This window comes from Blennius ocellaris (genome assembly GCF_963422515.1).
Source record: "Blennius ocellaris genome assembly, chromosome: 8".
Taxonomy (NCBI): Eukaryota; Metazoa; Chordata; class Actinopteri; order Blenniiformes; family Blenniidae; genus Blennius; species Blennius ocellaris.
In genome coordinates, this window is record NC_137657.1 from 9,370,951 (window position 1) to 9,395,572 (window position 24,622).

At 43.6% G+C, this 24,622-nt stretch overlaps 1 protein-coding gene across 3 annotated transcripts; it reads right to left on the minus strand.

Annotated features, from left to right (window-relative positions):
- Positions 1 to 763: 763 nt before the first annotated feature.
- On the minus strand, positions 764 to 23,845 carry plekhg4b (pleckstrin homology domain containing, family G (with RhoGef domain) member 4B). 3 transcript variants are annotated; one of them, XM_080500904.1, is made up of 24 exons: positions 23,637 to 23,845; positions 18,847 to 19,044; positions 16,711 to 17,950; positions 14,245 to 14,448; positions 13,322 to 13,445; positions 12,181 to 12,274; positions 11,561 to 11,647; positions 11,158 to 11,274; positions 10,844 to 10,942; positions 10,596 to 10,738; positions 10,342 to 10,480; positions 10,115 to 10,237; positions 9,842 to 10,006; positions 8,832 to 9,703; positions 7,862 to 8,111; positions 7,553 to 7,642; positions 6,634 to 6,858; positions 6,181 to 6,351; positions 5,915 to 6,092; positions 5,706 to 5,822; positions 4,760 to 5,038; positions 3,802 to 4,028; positions 2,364 to 2,433; positions 764 to 1,022 (listed from the first exon to the last, which is right to left on the minus strand). In XM_080500904.1, the coding sequence occupies exons 1-23, from the start codon at positions 23,703 to 23,705 to the stop codon at positions 2,389 to 2,391; spliced, it is 5,256 nt and encodes a 1,751-aa protein (XP_080357030.1). In that variant the 5' UTR covers positions 23,706 to 23,845; the 3' UTR covers positions 764 to 1,022; positions 2,364 to 2,388. The 3 variants fall into 3 exon arrangements, with proteins under 3 accessions (XP_080357030.1, XP_080357029.1, XP_080357031.1); XM_080500903.1 differs by having other exon boundaries at positions 4,760 to 5,041; XM_080500905.1 differs by lacking the exon at positions 2,364 to 2,433 and having other exon boundaries at positions 4,760 to 5,041.
- Between the last annotated feature and the right edge of the window lie 777 nt (positions 23,846 to 24,622).

Consider the following 24,622-nt stretch of genomic DNA (forward strand, 5'->3'; position numbering starts at 1 on the left):
CCCAGACTGTGTTTTCTAGCCTGAGGTGTCAGACGGCTCCAAACCCAGCTGGTCTGGGTGAGGGCTTTGATTAACATTAAATGACAAAATGAACGTCTTCTTGCAGTTTTTCCAGATGGAGGTGCTGGAGCTCTGCGTACTGGGGCTTGAGGGTTTCCTCTCTGCCACTCTCTGCTTCTGGTTCAACAAAGAGAAACGTGCAAAATCCCCATGAAGATATTTGATCACATTACATCAACTGCTGGTGTATAAAAAAAAACAAAAAAACAAAAACAAAAAAAACAAGGGAACACAATGCAAAATGTTTCGGTTCATATGTGGCTTGCTGTTCTCGTCTCCATTGCCAGTGCTTAGGTGAAGCTCTGTCGTGCAGCTCAGGCTGTGGTCTACATCTAATGCTGGCCCCGGACTGAAAGCACCGAAGTTGTGGTGAGTTAAAGTCAGCGAGGAGAAGAAACCACCCCTCATTCCCCTTACGCTCTGCATCGCTGTAACCGTTGTAGCAGGTCTTCTTGCATGGTTTTTCCTTTTTTTCTTAAAAGAGCCCGTGTGTGTGTGTGTGTGTGGTTTTACATCTACTCTGACGAAATATCTGTTCACTCATCTTCTGTTTCACGCACAATATCTCGCGTTTCACGCCTGCTGGGTTCTTGCAACCAGAGATGACTTAAATGTAGGAACGATATGAATACAATGATTTTTAAAAGAATTTAATCATCTGTACAAATCTTTTTTATCACAGAACTGTTGACATGGGGGAAAAAACAACAACAATATAACATTTTCTCAATTTGTTTTCTTTGTATTGTGAAATACATCTACATTATAAACACAATCTTAGTTTATTAAAATATGTACAGATCTCTGACGTACCGCCATGACAAGGTGTATTATTTGTCAATTTTACATCCTCGAAATGAAAAAGTCACGAAATGGTAATGTTTTAGTGAATAAAGTCTTAGTGCTTCAAAGCTGGAGTCTCTCATTTCACTTCTCCTAGTTTTCGGCTGAAGATTTCACAGCTGAAAGAAAAGAAAAAGACGAAAGAGAAGAAAAGATGTTACACAAAATATATTGTTGATATTCAAAATAAGATTACTTGTGTAAGCATGCAACATTATAAACGGCATTCAAAGAAAGGGACCCAGGTAAATTAACTTTATTGTAAAAAGTGAAGACTTCAAACTGACATTTGTTCTCCACACAGTTACAGGCGGGAACACTCACATTTACAGGTTCCTGTTTTAAAAAAATACAACTACTTGCTTGTATAAACTTACATATATTTTTATAACAATATGAGCAGGAAATGTTGGAAAATCTGATTTATTTAAATCTAGGTCAAAAAAATACAATATCAAGTACAATAACAAAAACCTTTAATTCAACATGTTTTCAATATCCTTAAAAACAGGATGCAGAAGAGGTGTGGCTTTTGACGTGGTCATAAAAATATTAGAAACCCTATGAAATGTCAAGGTTTTTCAATCTCATTTTTTAGTGAAAAAAAATTATTGACGGTTGTAACATTTAAAAAAATATGTATTTGTAAATATTTTTCAGAGGGGTCGTCATGGCAACGTAGACATTGCAACTTCTTTTTACAGAGGACACCCTTTCTTCTACATGACCGATCGTCTGACTGACTGAATTAAAGTATGTATAAATAAATAAATAAATAAATAAATAAATAAACAAACAAGCAAATAAATAAATAAATAAATAAATAAAACAAAAAAACTAACCTAGGTCCCCCACACTCAAGATCAAGCTGCATCCATAGCAGGTCAATGTCGACAAAATAAAATTCTGCGTGCATGCGCGTGTGTATTATATGAGCGAAGGAATACATAATTTCAATAGAAGGGGCTTTAACTGTCCCAATGTAAATATCATTGCCACATTACATTTTGCTTTATCTCAGTTAAGTCTGGTTACATGTGTGAAATACCAATTTGCCCCATCACGTGCAGAGAAGCGTTCCAAAAAAACACAAGTCCGTGAAATATACATTCTTCAGCGCGAAAGCATTCGAAACCCTCAAAGCAAAAAAAAAACAAAACATCAACACAAAAACCGACATGCACAAGTCGGGATTCACAAGCTCCATTTCCCCCTCACGCCAAAACGGACGCACGGCAGAAAGCAGGGAGAAAATTAAACGTGAAAAAGAGCCAGAGGTTTTGGAGAACGCCCCCACCAGCGTGCAGCACATGATGTTGGAAGGTAAGAGCAATGCCCACACAGATTAGTAATCAGGCCATGGTTACTTCCTCAAAGTGGTTAATGAGGTCAGAAAGAAAAAAGAAAAAATAGAAAGAAGAACAACACAGATGTCCACTGCGATGACAATTGTTACTTACTGAGCTGAACCCACTCAGCTCTGAGTCAGACCACTGTGGAGAGGCCTACTGCTATGTGTGAGTTCTTGCTCTGGTGAAAACAAAACAGCAAAATGTTGGTGAGTAAAAGTAAAAGTGGAGCTGCCGCCGTTCCCTCGAGCCCCGAATACAGCTCGGAAATATGGCGGATTCATTCAATGGCGCCCGACACTGGTTAAAAAATGTATGATGACTTGTAGGAGAGTCCTCTGTGTGGTCGTTAACAAAAGGTCATTAAATGAAGATTAAAATCTGGGTTACAGGGTTAGTGGAAAACGTTCTTCTCTACATGACGTGACGAGATCATAACCAAGTTCTTCTGTTTGTCCATGTGATCCCAAACTGACTGTGATGTTGAGATCAAGATGTTGTGGGGCCGACAAACACTTTTACTTTGTCTTTTTAGTCCAGGACGGCACTTAATGATATTGTCTGCATGATTTGGATGATTGGACTCAGCTGAGATGTAGATGTGGAGACAGATGCCCTTTGAATGCAATGCAATTAATTTAACTGGTTGAACGGTTCCGTTGTGGGATAAGGTTTACGATTCAAATTTATCACAAGATTCATCTGCTGTACTGCTGCAAAAAAAACTATTCATCATCATGGTCTTTCAACATACTGAGAATTTATTCTAAATTAAACAAATTTAATCAGAACATTGTTTTTTCATCTTGAATGAATTTCTGTAGCAGTGGATTTTGAACTTACATAAAAAAAGCACTTATTATTTTCAGGGCTTGTCCAGATCCATGTCAACATTTTGAGCACAATAGAAAACATTCAACCTTCCTGTTCATCTTGTGATTTAAACCATAATTCATACGCATTTACACATTTAGCACACATAAATCAAAATACAGTCTTTTTTTTGTTTTAAACTCAAAAACACAAACATTTTAAAATTGGACTATCTCAAAATAGTCCAATATTTCATCTGATCATGTTTTTCAGTATTTAATGTATGACTTTAGAAATAAAAGAACAAATAACTTTTAATTGATATTATAATTTCTCCAGAGGAGCCTCAACATATTCAAACAGAACAAATATTTTAACAACTATAAATATAACACTGTGCCAATGGCTCCAGAGCCACATGTGGGTCTTTAGTTGCTCTGTATTGGCTCTCTGAGGAGTTCTGTAAATTATATGTAAAGTCATTTACATCCTATTATTATTGTTTGGGGGATAATTATCATTTATTTGCATACCAGGCTTATTTTCAAAAAAACCCTTAGCCACTCATGCGACGCACCATATTTGACTCTATCAATATTGGACACGTAGCCACATTTGCAGAATAAGCTGAAAAATATTAGACACAGTTAAATATTTAGGGTTCAGACGCAGCCTGGATTTATATCTACAACCCAATCAACACCGGTTCATCGAGATTCTGCTGAAAATAACTCACTGCTGTGATGAACTTAGTTCCCTGGGGGTGGAGGTCTTCCTCCTTCTGAAACATCGATGGAGGGGTGACGGAAGAAGTGGGAGTGGAGGAGCAGAGGAAAGACGGAGGCTCGTTGTTGTTGAAGGAGTCCATGGCGAGGCTGCCGTGGCCGGGGATGGTGAGGCTGCTCAGCCCGATGACGCTGTCGCTGGAGGTGCACTGGGACGACGTCTCCGAGCTCTCCGTGACTGTCGCACAACACAAGAATGCAGATAAGTGACAAGGAAAATGACACGAGGGTTTGAGTGTGAGGTCTGGTTGTTTAGAGCTCAGACACCTGTGGGATTTGCATTTTTCAGACTTTGGCAACTCCTAGTGGTAAGAGTAAAGAGCTCAATGGTGAGGAAGTCATTCTCCTTGTTTGGTTTGCTTTTTATCAGCATTTTTCTCCTGGGGATGCACAGGGGGAAGTTTCCACTTGTTTTCAAAATAAACCGAGTGGAGGATAAATTCAGTTAGTCACTTAATTTCATTACAATAAACCACTTCGAGACAAAACAGAACAAAAGTTTTCAAAATCCTGAAAAAAAAAGGGAGCCAAAAGAAGATTAAGTTATATACTCTGCCGCTTTATCTCAAATAATCATTACAGAACAAATCCACTTCTAGCATGTGTGTAAGAATCTTTTGAGTCGATGTCTAAATTATTCCATAACTCAACTATTTTATCGAAATGCAATGTTCCATTACTTTGGTACAAATTTTCTGTTTAAAAAAAAATTAAAGTTATAGTGACTTTTTCGTTTATGCCATTAAAAATGTGGCAACGTGATTCAAGCTTTGTGAGCAGAGGCTCAATTCATTACTACAAAATATCAATATTTTACAATTTTTTTTTTTTTTAACAAATAAAAATCACAGCAATCGTTTTTCATTCATTCCAAATAAACACATCGACGACTTAAGGTTGAGAACTCACTCATGGAGGGCTGGCTCCCGGTGTCGTGCTCCAGCTCGTCCTCCTCGATGCAGTCGTAGGGCCACTGGGCGAAGGAGTGGACGCTGCCCACCGGGTACAGGTGTGTGTGTGGGTGTGACGGCGACGAGTACAGGTGGAGATTGAGGGAGCCCAGCAGGGAGGAGGAGGACTGGCTGCTGGAGGAGGAGGTGCTGCTGTTGGAGATGGTGGAGTGAGGCCGCTTGAAGGAGGTGCAGTGTTCGAACGAGGGCACGGCGATGGAGGCCCTGGTCCGGGGCTCTGCTGGCAGAGGGAGACGCAGGGAGGGTGTCCGGTCAGAGGAACAGAGGAAACAAGAGGAGAAAGTGAAAGAATAAAATCCCAGTAGCCGATGCTTATAAAGGAATTCATTTTTTTTTTTTTTTTTTTTACTAATCAGCAAAAAAACTGTGGTTGTATGGACTTTCTGAGTAATATTAAACCTGGACTATTCTATTTACCAACCCCTCCACATACACACATTCAGAGATCTGTGAGGAAATGCCTTAGATATAAGATAAGCTATAAGAGGATCTACCCAGCTGACTTCCGTTTGAACAAGAAAAAGCCTATACTTTTCACACCATTGGTTATGATGAAACCTGACAGCCACCAACTGAAATATTTTGACGGGAACTTATTTTCAAATGTCCCACCAACAAAACTCTGCTAGACGTGAAGTGAAATCTAAGAGTTGATAGCGTGGTTTTAAATGCCTGAATCGATGCAGCAGAAGAGGTGGAACAACAACCAGAAGGGGGGAACTCGGTCAATCTCAATCTATTATTCACCAACTGTTTGTAAATGATGAACAGACGATCCAAAGAGGGAACGATGGAATTATCAGTCCACCGAACAAGCTAACAGGCCTCGCTCCCGACACATCGCCACGCTCACACACTCACACTCAGACGTCGTATCAGCTCACCTGTCCCCTTCATGATATAATCTATCGCTCTGTCACTGATGGCTGCGTCACTTGGCTTGATGTCCATGAAGGGCTTGCTTCCAATCCCCATGGACACCATCTCCTGCATACGCAGCGCTAGAAGCCCAGAGAATGAAAGAGTCTTTAACCAAACGCTGGTGTTTCCTTCGGCAAAAAGACACACGTTAATGTCTGACCCAGAAACCCACCTCTGTTCCTGAGAGCCTGCCGCCACAGAATCTTGCCGATGATGGCGGTCCACACCGCCTTGACCTCTGCAGAGCTGGCCTGGAGAATAAATGTGTCCTGCGACTTCCGTCGACGGAACCAGATCTCAAATCGCAGGCCGCTGTCGCCCACGTTTTCCGTCATGCCGATTTCTGCCGTCTGTGCAGAGAAAGCATCAGAGAAACGGCGTCAGAAAAGCGGCTCAGAACACGTCAGACAGTTTGATTCTCAAGCAACAATTTCTTACTTTGAAGGACTGTTTATAGATGTAAAAGTCATATCCTCCCTCGATCTTCTTGGTCTTGCTGAAGAGGATGAGGTCTTCAAACAAGAAAACATGGCGGAGGTATTTCCTGCGTCCGCACCACACTATGAACTCATCCTGGCAGCGGAGTTGACCCTGTTCCTTTAGGTTCACCTGCAGAGGAAGCGCGACCGCTCACATGCGTCACAGAGAACAATACGATTTCTGTAGGGATGCTGACTTCACTCAACTGTAAGCCCAACCTCAGTTTCTAATATAGCTTCATTATTACTCTGCAGATCGACTTATAATGGTGCTGAGCACGATCGGGTGCATTAGATAAAAATAACAGCGTTAGCCCAAAGGGGATTTTTTTTACATGCCATGTGAAATACTTGCGTCTCTCGTATTCTGTAATGCAGTTTGCATGTGTTTGTGTTTTGTATTGCTGCTTACGTCACAGCCTCGGATGGCATCCATAGCCAGCAGGTCATTGCCGTGGCGGAGCTGAAACTTCACCATGTCCTCGGCCGTGCGGAGGTCACTCAGCTCCTGCTCCTGGGACTGGCCGCACTCCTTTATCAGGTCTTTCAGCAACAATGCATATTTGCTCATCCTCTGAATAGGCTTCAGCAAGTACGACGCCAAGTCCATCTTGTCCCCGAGTTCCATCTGCTTATTCTGAATAGAGAAACATCACAAGTCATTATTATGCTAATTATACTTTCCTATAATCCCTTAACCCTCTTAGAACTGGATTTTTTTTTTTTATACATTTGCTGTAGAACTTTCAAAAATGGTGCAATGAGTGAGTTGTTTTTCCCCATTTTTCCATCACAGCTTTACCTTTCAATAAGTGGTTTCTGTAAGTTTAGTTGTTGAAGGTACTGAGAGCTTTATTAAACAAAGGTGTGAGACGTTAGTGAATCTTGCTTATTTTTAGAAGCTGTGGTGCTCATATATGAGCACAAAGCTCAGATTCTCTGGGCTCTTGTCTTTCTAATTAGTTTCTTTTAATATAAAACTTTTTTTGGGGGGTGAGAGTTACAGGAAGAATACATGTCGAGTCATGTCGGTGGCGACAGGAGATGAATTAAAGGGTAATGTGGTTGCCGACTACAGGGGTTAATGCAGAAAAAAGGAATTTCCCCAAGAGAATTGATAAAGTATGATTAGTTTATTTGTGCAAATGATAATGACGTCTCAATTCCATTTCCCAGCATTGGCCATGCTGAAGTGTGAACACTCGTGTGTACTATAGTTTGAGATCTAAAGCATCCGACCAATGAAGGCTGTGGCTTTTCCAAGTGTAGTTTTGAGTTATCATGGCATTGGGACCAGCTGTAAATAATGTATCCAGAGTTTCAAAAAGCACCTTGAAGAATTCATTCCCGTGGCTGCTGAGGAGATCGTCCGACTGGGGCTTATTCTTGCTGTATAGAGCATACATTCCAAACTGATCCTCCTGCACACAGCATTTAACAAGTTACAACACTGACCACAGAGAAAAGTATGCAGGCAGTTCAGTGTTTTGCATAACACGATGAATGATTTAGCCATTGTATGCACTTTGTAGCTGACAGGTGATGAGTGTACGCCAATGTACGAGATTGCAAAAAGCCGTGACACGACAAAAAAAAAGTCAATAATTACACATCCCACACTCCCGACTGTCTGCACTCACATGTCGGAGAAAACAGCTACTGATGGACAGCGGGGAGTGAGCGCACGCCTCCAACTCTTTTAGGAAGTACTGGCTGTGGAAGTCCCACAGTTTCTCCACGTTCCCAAAAATGATGCTGCGCTTCCCACGCAGGTCCTGAGGCAAGTCGAGGCGTTCCATCTCGGGGAAATAGTGTTCGATGATATAGCTGAGCGATCGCACGTACTCCCTCTCTGTGGAGATCATCTCGTCCATGATGTGCTGCACTTTACTGGTGAACAAGAGGACGGGACAGCGCTTAGAGACGGGTCATCATAAAAGTAAAAAAAAAGCCGCCCAAGAAATTCAGGTGATCGAAGAACTGAACACATTTGTTGAACAATTCAATTCAATTCAACTTTATTTACATGGTGCAGAATATAACAAAGTCATTTCAGGGCACTCTTACAGAGAAACCCAACAAATCCACATGAGCAAGCATGTGGATTAAATGAGAATTTAAAGGTTTGAATCATTCGCAATGAACAATTAGCGAATTATCTCAAACGAAGATACCTTTAGGGTTTTTCATAGAATGGCTTTTTCATAGTAAATGAGTTAAGCATCAATTAAATGTGTTAAAACAATAACAGCTAACGGCAGAATTATTAGACACAATCTATATTTTTTAGTATCCTGGTTACCATACATGTTGTTTTCTAATTATTTCAAGGTAAGGAATAATAACTAAGAACTATACACTGATTGAACAATGAGGACAAGTTTTAGTATAAAAATCTTTTGTATCCTGGGAGTGATTTGTAATTAATCATCCACCAAGATCAGAAATCATTTTATCCGTTACAAATAATGTACTAAATATATATTTTTTGAAAGATAATCTCTTCAACAAAGTCAAGCCAAAGCAAACAGTAGCCAGACTGATTCAGAACAATTGTAAATCCCACTTACGCAGGTTCATTTCTAATTTTATACGCGTTTTATTGCCCACCTGCTCTGCTTCTTGACATCTCCTTCACTGCGTCGGTTGTGGACTCTGGTGGGCGTGGACATGCTGCGGCTGCGTCCTATCGCCGGGCTCGTCACGTCGGGCCTCTGCAGCTTCTTCTCCGCGGACACGTTGTTCGCCACCTCCAGCCCCTTGATGTAGACCCCCGTGTAGCCGTGGATGTGGCTGACGTCGGCGTGGCCGCAGTCCCTCAGCGTCAACTCGGAGCTCATCGTCTTCTTCATGATCTTCTTCATCGGCTGCTTGCGGAGTCGCGACGCTCCGGAGTAGATGGGCTCGGAGTGGCAGGAGATGGTGGAGTCAATAGTGCAGTCGCTGTCCGTGTCGTCGAACGTGGACGGACTGTGCCTCAGCTTGACTTCAGAGTCCGGGGAGAAGGTGAAGGGTGAGGGATAGGAGACTGAGCTGGAGGGGCTCCGGGGGAGAGGCCCGCCAGAGTGATTCGTGTCGTCATCGAAAGTCAGTGGCTTAATCATGCCCGGTAGGTGCACGCAGCCATTAGCCAGCGGCTGCTCCGAGGTGACAGTCGGACTTTCTGATGAACTCGGAGGCTCTGCCGAGTCAGCAGCTGTGGAGTTTGGAGGCGGCGCCGTGGCCCGAGTCAGAGTCTCCTCCAGCTGTTGTTTGGTTTGTTGACATTTGTGCCACACGGTGTTCCACGTCTGCAGCTGCTGAGGACTTTCCAATGTGAGCACCATGTCATTGAGCGTGCTGAAGTTGTCCATGGAGAACTTGGATGCCTCTGCACAGTAATCCTGCAGGTTCTGCACTACCGACGGGGAAAAGCTTACATCTGTGCTGTCCAAACTCAGCTGACGGAAATAATCATGGCAGTGATCCATCCACTGATTAGCCTAGAGATGTGGAAATGAAGATTAGCCAATTGATAGTGTAATTAACAGACACAAAATAGAGTTAAATAAGGGCATAAATCATGCATTAAGTCATAAAAATGAATGGAAAAATGTATTACATTTATTTATTCTACTTACTGAGTCATAAAACTCATACAGGTTGGTGAGGATATCTAGTTTGGACTTTCTCTCCTCTACTCTGCTTAAAATGGATCCAAGATGTTGTTTAAAGTCGAGCAGAAGTGATCCTGGAAGAGACTCTGGAGACTCTTTAACTAGCTGCAGGCCGTGCCTCTGCTGGTGCTGTCGGGGGGGGAAATGGTTAAATCCATTCAGCAATGGCAGATGGGAGAAAACACAATAGCTGTGTTTAAAAGTTGGACTGCAAGTAATATATTGGTACTTGCTTACCACTGACTCCTCGAGAAACTGGTTCAAACTATCTCTCATCTCTTTAATTTTGTTTGTAGACAGCGACAGTGAATCCAAAGACGTTAACTGCTTCTCTCCTGTGACACTGAACCAGAGCTTGATCTGGGGACAGACAGGCCCTGTTTATTTAGTGTTACTGTTGAGACGTGAAACCGAGACTCTGTAAACAATATTCTTTTCATATCGGAGGTAAGACTTGAGGTCACCTGTTCTGTTTGCTCCTCGAACTTGCGCACCTCCAGCCGACTCTCTAACTCCTTCTGCGACTTGTTAGAAAGGATCACAAGCTTATGAACTTCCTCATCTACTTGGTTGTACAGTGCATTCAACATTTCAATGGTATCCCTGAAAGACATGAAGGAAACACATTCAAAGAGGCTGTCAAAACCTGCTTCTTTTTGCTCCGTCAACGGTCATTACGCAATATACCAGGCGCAAACAGAAGACCCCGGTCTTCTACCTGTAATTCTCATTCTCGCAGGCCTCTTCCTTCCTGATGCGAGCGAGAATAGTCCCTCCCTCCAGACGCAGTCTGTTCAGACGGGTGTCGTCCAGTACGCACTTCATGAGGCGCCGCTGTTGGTCTAAAACTTCTGAAACCCCCTGAAAGGCGAAGAAACCACAATAAATGTAGTCGGATGAATAATGGATAGAAATGACGTATTCTTGCTCATGTTAAACATAAACAACACAAACAGTGGGCCGGACCTTGGAGGTCTTCTGATCGCTGCTGGTCCTCAGCGTGCTGATAGACTCTTGAAGAGATGTAATGGCTGCATTGCAACTGCTGGCAAAGGGTTCGACTTTCTACGACAGAAAGGAGAACAGATTATTAATACAGTCGAGCCAAATGCAAATCTTATCATGTCTCAGCTCGCTCTGAGATGAAGCTTCCTGTAACTACAGGGTTTTTTCTTTCTTTCTTTTTTTTATCAAAGGTATTCCCACCAAGAGCAAGCTCTTAAGAGAGTTTACAAGTATGTTTATGCTGTTATAACCACAGCCGTTTCCGTCACACCCACCTGTCTGAAGTGGATCCAGTGGTTGTGGTCGTACTGGAAGGTGCCCTCCAGGTCCCGTGTGAGCTGGGTTTGGTCGACGTACTTCAGCAGGGCCTTCAGAGATGACAGCGTCTCGGTCTGCGTCAAGGAAAACATAAACACGAGGCAATCTGAGCTCAGCGACGGGGTGCCCCATGCTCTCTTTCAAAACTTTAGTAGCTTAAAACCCTCCACAAGCCAATTCTTGTTCACTCGCAAATCTCTGTCGTCATGGCCTGGCCAGATGAGACGTCAAAATCTCGACCCGGCAACAAACAGACGTTGATCTCCAAGCCTTTCCAATCTCTTTTGTATTTACTCAGCATTTAGGAGCGAAATCCCTTTGATGGAGTTGATTATATGAGTCAGTTTTATTTGTTTATACCTGCGCGTTCAGTTCTCTTTCAGGTTTGGCTGCTGCCTCCTTGTCCGCCAGGAAGAGAATGGAGTAAAGTGCGTTCGGTGCTAAAGCCTGAGAAACACAAACACAACAACGACAAGCAAACGGAATTCAGAATGTGTGTCGATGCCTGACCTGGACAGGTGAATTCCGTGAAATAGGCACTTAAGGTGAGTGACGTATGTGTTATGGCTAACCAAATGATCATCCTCGCATCAGCAAGGACCTCATTATCATAATATGATGAGGTGTCTCTTTCTATGTCTGCTGCAGGCAGCCTTCTCCTGGCGTGTGGTTAAAAACAGACATGTAACAACAGGCTTCTCCACAAGAGCCCTGAGGACAGCCTTTTTTTTTAGAAGAAGAAGAAGAAGAAGAAGAAAAAAAAAATGTCTTGGAAGTGCAATCACTACAATTTTAAGGTGTGCCACTTCAACAACAACAAAAAAAAAACACGCTGTGCCAGAGACTAAGAAGCAAAACAACAAGAAATCTGTAAGGAATGACGTCTTATGACTTCCACAGAGAAACACGGCACGGCGGCTCCCAGGACTTGAGCCGGGCGTGTTGGAGTGCAACTATAATATTTTCCATTGGAGGCTCACCTGGAGTTCAGACAGAGATGACAACAGAGCTGGAAGAGGCTGCTGCTTCCTGCAGTCTATTACGACAGTCAGACCTTGATCACGCCTTTCCTTCCTGAAACCAGAGTATTACAGTTAATGCGCCGTCTTTGTCAAACATGATTGCATGGAGGAAACTTGTACCATCTGTGAGCACAACAAAGAGGATTTAAAGGATTTAGAAACATTTCGAGTCTCTTTCAAGACAAAAACCAGGAGAATGGAGGGAATACAAAGTGGAGAAGAATAAGTAACCACAAATGAAAATAGATATTGTACTAGAAAACTGTATAATTACTTTCAGCTATGACAAGGTTGCGTATTTAAAGTATATAATCCTTGAATCAAAAGGTGTAGGAATCTGCTCACTGCTTCAGTTGAATGTTTGGTATATTTTGAGAAATTTCAGCTTCGCTCACATAACTTTTGTGCCTCAATTAGGCTTTCAAAGGTGATTTTAGGAGGAAAGCATAAATTATATTGTCACAAACTGTTTGCAATACATTCCTGGAATTCAAATATTAAATGACAATGAAATTATTGTCAAATACTAGATATTTTGAGCTATTGAGCTTTACATATGAAATATATTTTCATATTAAATTCTGAAGTTTTCATTGAGAGAACATTTGTAATTGTCAGTTAATTTCAGGCCTTTTTATTTATCCCCAGTAAGAAATTCACCTGCATGAAAACAATCAATCAACCAATCAGTTGAACATGATGATACATGTGAACACATAAAAAATACAAATAAAAAATTCAGATCAATGACACTCTATAATTCAATAGTGTCTAATAATTTAAATGGGTCTATGTTTAACAGCATGATAACATAAAGAATAAAGGACTTATATTGTCGACAGCCGTGAGAATTCAGTCGTTGGCTTAAAAATAATCTCCATCTGCTGTTTTTTCTCCAATATTATGCCCAAATTTGTCAGTTAAACACCAATGATCTGGAATCCCGTTAACAATGGTGTGTGAGCTGCTGTTCTCCTTAAGCACAAAAAAAGAGAGGCTTTCAATTAAGTATTTAATATGTAATGATGTATTTGGAAGAGTTAACATTCTGTGTGAAATGTGAAATGAGTGTGAATTATTTCCAGTGCGTGGGACTTACTGCAGACTTGAGTAGTAGTAGCCCAATAAACAGGTCAGGTCGCTGACGGTGCAGGCCTCCGCTGCCCACACCTGCGCTCTGGTGCTCACCTGTAGCACCGCTCTCCCACTGCGATCTCTGTTTCCTGGTGGGGAGAAGCCAGATGGTCCACATTTAATATCTACACACACGTCTACCACATTTTCAAACAAAACTCATACAAAACCCCATTTTTTTGAGAAAAATGTGCAGTATTTTGTGATACCGATTGAATCACAATGCAAATTTCTAAATATCATTAAGCTGAAATTGCAAATATTTGTGACGAAGCAACTTATTATCCAAATGTTGAAGCCCAAAACCCCTGTTCACAAACTACCAACTTTCATATGCTTACAAATCTAAGTATTGGGGCTGTGAAAATGTATAGATTTATATGAAAGTATATTTTTTTCACTTTATTTTGTGTTCATTGCAGTTGGAAAGCATTTAAAAAAAAAAAAAAAAAAAAGTGTTTCAATAGTTTTATATTCCATTTTAAAAATTTTTTTAAGATGTCATAACATGTAAATATATTAGTACAGAGATGTACTCCTCTCCATATTGACCCACCGCTTGAGATTACAGAGGAAAAACAAAAAATAAAATAACTTAAAGGTTCACATTACCCACAATATCTGTAACAGTAAAGATATTATGTAGTAGTACACCTTTACTGTTTTCATGGAATTTCTTCCGATTTCCATTTCATTCTTTTTTTACTTTTCTTCTCATAAATGAAAAGAGATTAATCATGATGGGGGATATAAGGCAATACGCCTGTCTTTGAGAATATTTTGGTTAATTTTGCTGATTTTGAAGGAACCTAGTTTAAACAAATAGAAGATTATGATTAAAACTAACTTTGGTTAGTAGCCGTTAGAAGTGAAACTGAAGCCCCCTACCTGGCAGAACAACGGCCCCTGACGTGAGCAACTCCTGATTGACGTGCGACACCAGTTTGGGAAAAGCTGAACTGCAGTCCGAGGAGGAGCTCGACGCCGAGGTCAGCCTGCTGGTCGTTCCGTCAGCAGCTTTGTGACCGAGACTCTCTTCACCGCTACCTTTGTGGCGCCTGTTCTCACCGCCGACGCCGTCGTCGCGCTGACCTGTCGAGATAAATACAAATATTAAGTAAGCACCACTTGAAGCTATATGTTTACCGCGGGCAGAAACACACCAGATGGAAGTGACAAGCTTGTTTTCACTTCCTTTATTACCCACCGGTTGTAACTCTCAGGACAAGTGTTTTTCTGTGATGAGAGAGTTTTACTCTATTAGTAATTGACCTTGAGTCATCTTGGAGTCCAGGTGTTTAGTCAGCCTGAGTCATGTGAGGAGCTGCTGTTTTGAGACTCATATCTTCACCTCCTCCTCCTCCTCCTCCTCTACCTTCCACAGCTCCAGGCTCTGTTTACAGGAATGATGAGCCTTTAACACTCAAAAACCATATCACACTTTAGAGACTTGATTCGTTTTGTCTGTACAAATTGATAATAAATGTAAATATTTTTTTAATTCTTTATTGTTACCTGTCAAATAGAAGACATCCAGTGTATACCGCTGCCTTTTTCGGATTTGGGAAAATATGATTTATGTTTAGGTGACGCAGTATCTCTTTTGGAATATATCATATGTTTTTTCCAGTCTTATTGTGAAGATTGCAAAACAAGTCTACAGGTATTTAATTTGCTGTGCCCATTAAAATAAATACTAGCTCTTGAACAGTGACATTTTACAAGATCATATAAACCACTCATTTAAATACAGCAATGCAAATACGCAATAACCTATAATCAGGCCTAACAATTCACATTTTAGCGCCGTTCAACTACCCGTGTCAGTAAATCTATAGCTATTTATCTGTGTTTGATGGTGGACTGCAGTTTGTTTTGTGTTTTCACACCGTTTGAGGCCTCTTGTATCGTCCTACTCTGTTGTGTGGCAGTAAACCCTCCCAGCTCAGACTCCATTGTCTTCAAACAGTTCGTGCATTTCCTGTGCGACTGCGCGACCAGGATTGTGTTTGCTGCATGTTTCCTAAAATGCTTTGTTTTGAGAGGAAGCGGCAAACGTTGAGCAAAGCCTCCTGAGCATTGTCCTGTGTCAAAGTCTGTTTTTTTGCATTCTCTGCGGCACATTTTTTTCCCCACCTCAACCGTCGAAGGAATGAAATCAGCAGTGGTGGCTGAAGCTTTGGTTTATTGATCACATACATGACAAAGAATGACGTGATAGAAAGAGTTCGATCTTCAGAAGTTCAACTCTGACACTGTAAATTTTGTTATGCTGAAATGCATCGGAGTTCTCGTGTTCCTGGAGTTAATGGACTCTACAAAGACTGGTTCAGTTTGAGAGGCTTTTCCCCCGTGGATCCCCTTTGGCTGATTGGTTCACAAAGGAAACTTTAGTAAATGAGGCAAACCATCGGGGATCAGCCACAACCCCCGGCCCCGGTGGCGCTGCGAGGTCATCTCATTGTGGGATGCCGGGGTCCTCGCGGTCAGTTTACAGGGTTTACAGGATCTTTTGTTGCTTTTGAAATGTCATTGTGAGAAAACTGCCTTGCAAAATCTGTAATTCTATCGCCGCCGAAGTAATTTCACAAACGTAACTCTGATGTGATTCAACCGCCGCATTCCTGCTGAGTGGTACAATTTTGAAATATTAACACTGAACAGGACCTCATTCAAATCATTGGCGCGCCAATCCATAATGAGGGTTCAGATTTTAAGCTACACTCAGTCAGTTTCCACATTCAATTTCAATTCTCGGAAAAAGCTCCGCTTTCTAAAAACAGAATGATTCCCTCGGTGGCGCTCTCTCATCGCCGCCTTCCTGAATCACTGACTGCAGACCAAACGTGAAACAAAACAGACTGACAGGAGCAAAGGAAACACAGGATTGTGACTAAAGGTCTGTTTCCAGGGTGGGGCTTTATACCTGTCCCACTCAACGTGCCAAAGATCACACTGCGTGGGCTAATCTGGCACTAATATAAATAATAATGCTTTGGAATTATGAGCTCTCGTCACCGAGAGTCGAACAGCAGCCAACTGATGATCTGTTGCAACCAGTCCTGCTGTGGGGCATCGTTGCACACACCGGCATAAAAACATCATCTTGCTATTGGTGAGGTTTTCACGACCTCGGGCTGTATTTCTTGATAAGTGCTAAATTATGAAACATGGTGTGTCATTATGATTCCATCACTAATGGTGGATGGCGAATGTTTATATTCCGTAGGGCAATGTTTTGACCTTACAAAGGAAAATTTTGTTTAATTAAAACAAATAAAACAGAAAAAAACCCAACCCTTATTTGATGTTTTTGTTCTTCCACAAGCTGAACGGTAGAATTGCATTGCATACCTGGCTCATCCTTGCTGCTCCTCCTCTCAGTACCAGGAAAGGCTGCTTCCACGTCCAGCTTCACAAAGCGAAGAGCGTAACCGTTCATGAGCTTTTTGGGGGAGACGCTTGTCGAGCCTCCGGACGACGAGCGCTCCCTGTGGCCCTTAACCTGGCCGGCCTTGTTAGTCCTTTCCAGAGACTTGGAACGCCGCTCGGCTCGTCTCTCGGCACTCCGCAAGCTGCGCTGCAGGTAAAGCAAAGGTGTGCTGGGCCTCGAGTCGTCTCCACTGAGCCATCCTCGGCTCCCCAGCCTCCGGGACAGGTGTTCTCTGGAAGGGGTCCGGGTGTCCGGGCTGCTGCCTGGCGTCACTGCTCTTTCTCTCAGGCCGCTACCGTGCTCCGGGCTTTCCTCCAGTATAGATTCAGAGCTGGAGCCAATGCTCATGGGATTCTGCAGGGCCTCCATGTAAGACTTCCGAAACAGTCTCTTGCTCTCAAATGTCACAGAGTCTCTTGGGATGCGGCGCAGGGGCCCTGGGTTACTGAGGTCCGTGCTAAAAGACAGCATCCTTGCCCCAAGTCCTCTCTGTTGCCCAACACAATCCTCACTGCTTTCTTCTGTACCGCAGCCATCTGGAGGTGTTTCCATCTTAGTGATGGGTATTGCAGAATCCCCGCCGTCGACAGTGTGGCTCTCCCTGCTGCAGTCCCTGTGGGTTCTGTTTGGAGACACCGGCTCGGAGAAGATGGAGTCGGTTCCCTGAGACAGCAGGGACTCTCTGGAGCTGCGGTGGCTGTCCAGGGTTCCTGTGGAGCCGCTCGTACTGCAAGTGCTGAGGTGGCCGCGGAAGCCACCCCTGCTGCAGCGCGCCTGCATGATGGCGTCGGCCGTGCTGCTGACGAATAGCGGGTTGACCACGTTCTTCCACGGAGTCCTGTACACAGCCGTGCCCGTGGTGAGCAGACAGTTCTGTAGTGGCTGCAAGTTGCGGTCACGCGTTACATTCTGTAAGAACTCAGCTGTGAAGACGCTGCCATACATGCTCTCGGAGATGGGGATTTCTGCGACGGCCTGCCCACCGGCCGACAGACATTTTATCACTAACTTGGCGGCCTTGCGGCCGAGAGGAACGATTTGAAAGTAGAAGTCTCCCTGCTTGAGTCGGACTTTATGCAGAGGGGCCAGCTGCAGGACGACCTTCTCGTGGATGCAGAGCGGCCAGCCTTCGTGATAAAGCAACAGGCCTCTGAACCTCACCTGAGAGAGGAGAGAGAAGTCAGTGAAAATCCCCTCCCATAAAACATTGTTATTGTCGGCTTGTCGTGCCCCAGCTGTGGCGCGAGTTACATCACTCCAACTTACATCTGCAAAAGCTGTGTTCACCACATGTTTAGCCATAGAGGAGAGGCAAGGTGTTTTTCATGGGAGGTGCAAGATGAGTCACTGCCAGTGATCGTTCGACTATACACGGAAACCTGTCTGATCAGGCCTGGTTTCGCAGCAACCACAGTACAAATCTCTGCTGTGACGGCATAAAAACAGGCACCGGGAGCGAAGAAATAATGCTCAAGGGTTCGCTTTTTACCTGTGAATGTGACGGAGGGACGACTAAGGATGTGAGCTTGTTTTGAAGCCTCTCATATTGCCTGCGATACAAAGACTTTCATGCAGCGCGAGGTGCTCTCAGGGGCAAGGCCGAGATGAAACTGTTGCTCTCCGGCTATCGTCACAGTATAATCACCAGGGAGATGAATACAGAGGAATAACGTTTCACTGCTTTGGTTCAAGGGCTCTAACCCAAAGCTTGTGAGGGGGAATATTGGATTTCACGAAGGGCCCAAGAGTTCGCGGCAGCCTCTCAAGCAGACCACAGTTACTCACTGTTTGCCTATTCAGAGAAAGATGGCTACTGTTCAGCTTGTTTTCAGAACAATGATCAACTCTGTCTCAGTGTCACTTTTCGCCCTCAAATTCACAGTCAGAGCCGCTCCACGCTTTCTTCTGGATCAAACTTTTTTCCTCATCATTTAACTAAACCAGTGTTGAAACATTTTTTTCCCCCTCATTGTATATTCCTTTTCGTTTTACATTCTGTACACATGGAAGAGACCTGAATTCACAATTCCGGGAGGAAGTGTCTTTCAAGTACTTACACAGGTTTCTTTTTGGATGATCTGCAGGATCCTCTTAGCCGGAAGCAGGAAGTCAATGAGACAGCGGAGGCCGTCCCCCCGATACTGCCTCTCCACCACGCTGAAGAGCTGCCAGAGGACGGTGGCAGCGGTGGCACTGAAGGGACGGTACAGAGCAGACAAAGTGCCCTGGATGCAGTTGTCCAAAGACTCAGCGTCCTGTAGACGATAAGACGCATTGGCAAAATTGTAACACAAACCATAATGCATGAGGAGAAATCAGGGGCAGTTCATTCTGAGGTGAGGCAAAATATCAATCGGTGGAGGCGCAAGTCCAAAGAAGTTAATCTAAAGTATTTTTAGGCCTGGAAATCAATCCATATTATTATTGAATATGGATTATATTCTAGTTACTAGGATTATATTCTAGTTACTAATCAATTGTAACTATCATAGTTGCAAAAAGGCCAAGAAAATAAGTGGAAACAAATTAGGGAATAGTAATAATTCTTAGCTAAACAGTCTCTAATTGTAGAGTTAACATTAATCATTTCTATTAGCGGGTCAAAAGAATATGGGATTTTCCCTCCCTTACTGCAAGCATTTCCAGATTTGCAGAAGTATCCAGCAATAATAATAATAATTAAAAAAAAAAAATTCTTGGCACATTAAGCTGGTAACTACTGGTCCGGAGACTTTGTGATGCAAATAATTCATATGTTGTACGACGACATTCAAATAAAAAGACATTTGCAAATTGCACATAAACACGATGGGTGCACACAGGCTTCATTTCTTGGGCACGATCCCAATCAGCAAGACGGTCAGGAAATCTGAACATGACAAGGAATATCCCGATGAGGGGAAACACCTGGTGGCTGTGACGTCATGACCAGCGAACACAAACAGTAGAGCTGGAAAGTTCAGACTGGAACATCACACACCAATGACAACAATGTCATAGGTGAGTATTATCTGCCCTCTGTACATGATACGGCCCACCACCAGCTGTCCCCAGCACAACAGATGACATGTCCAACATCACTGTTGACAACTTGACTGAGATGGCAGGACATTCGGGATTACGGCCAGGTCGACCTGGAGCGGTCATTACAGTCACGGTCCATACTATGACCTTCCTCCATTTAGTCGGAGCCAAGGCCAAACATCCCTCTGCTATCTGTCCTTCCTGAGTGGAACACAACAGCGCTACAGAGACATCTGTCTGCAACGATAAGCAGACGGCTGCATGGAAAAGCTGGGGTAAAGTCTCATGCTATAACAACTATTTAACATGTAGAAGAATGCAGGATTCAAATATTCAGCTCTTGATTTGCTGCCATCCTTCAAACGTCCGCTGCACATTTCAATGACAATAAAAGAGTGGAAAAACGACTGCCTGTCCTGTGCCTGACAGCCCATGTTTCACCCTTTGTAGGACTTGTCCTGTTGATCTAAGCTGCTCACCACCATCAATTAGGAGGAGAATGAGTACAGTTCAGCGCATTCGTACACATGCCACGACTCCACTACAAGGCGCTCATTGTGCACTCCGCCTCCCTAAGTGGTATGTGCAGTACAGTGTTGGTGCCTTGAAACAAAACACCCACTTCCATTAGCAGTCAGCTTGCTTTTTACTCAGACAAAAATGTCTTTGGGCATTAGTCACTGTTGCACCCAGGAGGCGAAGAATAACACGCTGCTTTATTGGAGGAGAGCTAACAATAGGAGGAAAGCCCTCACAACATTCGAGCCAGACCAGCAAGTTTCTCTTCAGGTTCCCAGAATAAAACTACTGTAGAGAAAGAGAGAGAGAGAGGCAGTGTTTTGAAGAACAATTAGTCATCAAAGCAGAGATCTGAGGTTAATTACAAGTCAAAGGCTTGTCGCCACATCACACAGGAGTGGCTGTTCGTTGTAATCCAGCGCTGCGATATAACACACCACCTACACTTACAAGTGACGGTAGCGCACGACATAATGTGTGAATTTACAACAGTTACATCTTTCCCCTGCAGATAATGTCTCACGACCATGTGTCACTTTCTGCTGCCACTAAGCATCTGAGGCCTCTCAGTGAGTGTCACCTGCCTGCGTGGAAAACGTATATGCATGTCTCAGCAGAATGAGCGGCCACAGCTTAGCCACCAGAGGCGAGCTTCCCATCCACTGTGAGCCGCAGAGGAATGCAGTGTGTATAGCCGCGTACGTCTGGCTTCACAGCTTCAGCCGGGGACAGAAGCAAGTAGGGAAGTCCCACCCTTTGTGATGCCAGGTCTTTGTCGGCAGCTGCCTGTTCGATGGCGGGCCGGCGTGGTAATTAATGGCCTGGAACTCCAGGTGGGATACTTTTGTCTCTGCTGTCTGAAAACCAGCTGTTCCAGAGGTGATCTCAGTGAGGAGGCAAACTGAACGCGAAGAGCTTTGATAAATCCATAACAAGTCTGAGAAATATTCATTGTCCAACAGTAAAACTGAGTTTATATTGGTATTATTGCTAAGCTGTTGTTGCTGTTTAGAAATAATTCCACCAGTTTAGAAGGTTCTACCTACTAATTACTTGTTTTTCCATAAACATGTATCAGGCAGCTATGACAATTCTCAATGAGACAGAATAACAGGATCAGAGTTCCAGGATCTCGACGAAATTGTATTTTATACCTCAGCTGCATAACAGAACACACAGAGGGAAAAGTCCAGCAAAAAGAGTTATTTTGGACCAAGTCAATCCCTTTTTTTCGGTCAGCCATAAAAGGCAATCTTGTGATCAACTATTTCATTAACTGGTAATTCTACCGTTTCAGCCATGATCAAAATCATGTGTCAGGAAGGAAAGTGGACTAGAAAGCAGAGTCAGGGGGGAGAAAAGACAAAGCAAAAGAGTGCATCGCCGCGAAAGGAGAAAAAAAAGTGAGAGACACACAGACAAGAGTGAGTTTGAGGTGGTCACTGACACATTTAGTGGGTCAGGGACACAAAAGACGTTGGCTACCAGGCCTCCAGTGGAGCATGAAGCCACCAGGGGAGTGTAACAGGAGAGCCCTGAAGCCCCCATACAGACTGCTCTGGAACCAACCTGCAGACAGGCTTCCAGGCAGCGGAGATGACAAAGGCCACAGGTTGCTCGGGCCTGCCCTAATACCAGGTGCCAGGATGCCAACAAAGGAGCCGGGTGAGACCTCGCAATTGAGCCTGGAGTTTGCTGCAGCTTTTAATCTGTGCGCACGGGAATCCCGTCCCACGAGGAGAAGAGAGGAAAACAGAGCCGCTGGGATTTGCAGTCAGACAAAGGATTCCTACTACTTTGGTATAAATTAAGGAGCGGTTGGATCAAAACCACCATGCCATCACACAAGTGTCTCTAAATAGCTAAAGTCTCCCTGGCCGCATATCAACACAGACAAACACACACACACACACACACACACACACATATCACATCACATCACATGTAAAAATAGGCCAAGCCTCTGTGTGCAAACACTCTTCAAAGGATGACAACACATTATGCTAATACTTGCTGTAAATGTTTTAAAGTTATCTCCACAGATAAACTTTGACCCAGACAGAGGGTCTGATTATGTGACAAATATAGAGGTGGGGGTGAGGTGATAAACAGGCTCCTTCTAAGACTACTATTTATTACATAACTATTTAACACTTCACGCTTCAAAGCAAAGTATTAACAAAGAGATTTAGAGCATGTTTGCTAATCATAGGGCTGTTCCAGAGTTACAAGTAATAAGATATTTCTAAGGAGGACATAAGGAAACGAAAGCAGCCCAAGAGTCTAATTCCCACAGTGATAATCCAAAAGACTTTATTCATGTCATTCCAGCAACTAATGACTTTGTGCGACAGGATGTAAACATCACTGACAGGATATTGCCCCTGAGCTGCATGAACAGACCTCAGTGACCCTGCAGATGGATCTTGTACTGAATGTGACACATGCGTTCACATGTTTTATTCCCAGGAATAAAGGGAAGCCCCATAAAGAAGGCAACAAGTGAATGGAGGTCCTCCAACCAATCAGAGCAGTGATGAGCAGAGACAAAAGAGACTAACAAAGTCTGCTGATGCCTCTGCAGGGTAAATATGGAAAAGGGTGCATTCCAAAACAAGCTGGAGGTTGATAACAGAGCAGAAATATCAGAGAGGACACAAACTTCACTGTACTTCACTGACCCTCAGAGGTCATAAATAGACCGTCCGCCAAATCACGTTTCCTCCCTTTTTTGTTGCTGGCACCGATTCGTGAGTTTGGTTCTATAATTGTAGTTTTTAGCTCATCAATCAAAACTGCACATCTAGTTTGTCTTCAATCACTGTGCAGCTCAATTGTAACTGAACGTATTAGGAGGCTGGCCGTGAGAAGTTAAACTCCCATTCCTCCTGAATCCACTGAGCTGAGCAAACAAGCACACACTTCAACTTGCACAATTCATACCTTTAATAAAACATCTAAAACTGCACTTAGCTGAATAAAAATGAAGTGCTATGTATATTTATAGAGCAAAACAAGAAATACATCTGAGACAAGCACACACACCGGACTCCCTTTGACTTTAAGTGGTACAAGCATGAAAAACTATCTGTTATGTTTTGGCTCCAGAGCAACAAGTCGAAATATTAGCTGTGTGTGAACATCCAAACTATCTTTCCCTGGACTGCAACACGCACACAAGACTGTGGTTGAACGTTACTGTCAACCCAGATCTGCATTCAATATAGCAAATATAAAGATACATGCAGAAACACCCAAAAATGTCACAGTAGAAATGTAATAAAGACCATTTTCAGGTTCATACCTTGATACTCAGGTAGTTGTCACAACTCCGGGACTTTGCTCTGGAGTGCATTTTGCCCAGTGATAGCATTTAGGCACCGCAGAAACTCCAAAACACCGAAGAATAATGTTCGACCAACTCCAAGCGGCTGAATTTGTAATCCGACCTGTCAGTGCTGTCAGACATTGCTATGGTATCAACAGGTCCGCCACCATTTCTTCTCTCGCGTCTCTCTTTCGGTGCATTGTGGTGTCGGCAGCTGGAGCAGACTAAAACTCCCGAGCGTGAGAGAGGCAAAGTGTTGGCTTCCCCGTCACTCACCCTCCCTTCCTCCAACATAACCTCCCCCGCCCTGCTGCTCCTGCTGCTGCTGCTGCTGCTGCTGCTGCTGCTGCTGCTGCTGCTGCTCCACAACTGAAGCCTCTTCCAGCTGGTTAAATGCACACTGCTGCAACACACACACACACACACACACACACCACACTACACACACACAACCTGACCTGCACCCCCCCCCCCCCCCCCCCCCACGCACCCCCCCACCCCCCCAATGCCGCCAGCCCTAACCCATCCACCCAGCAGGCATCGCACCGACTCCTCTCTGTCCCCTCTGACCCTTTGCACCCCTACCTACACCGGCAGCTTCCCTCTTCGCCACAATGGTGGCGCTTTGTCCCGACACAAACACAAACGGACGAGGGTTTCAGCTTTATTCTGCTGCCTTTTCAAAAGGAAAGAGAAAGGAAGACGTCAGCAGAGGATTGGTGGCTCAGGTCACTCGCTACAATGACATTGCCCTTAAATATTGTCAAGGGGGATTGAACAATTCTTTACATGGCTCTTACATGCCAGAGGACGTATGTGGGATGTCTTCCTGTGACGCAACTCTGAGGAGGCATTTGTAAAAGAAAGTAATTTAAGTAAAAATGAAAGTCTTTAAAAAAAAAAAATGAAGCTGTGGTGTGTTTGAGTTCAATTCAATTAAACACTAAGACTGGAGGTGACTG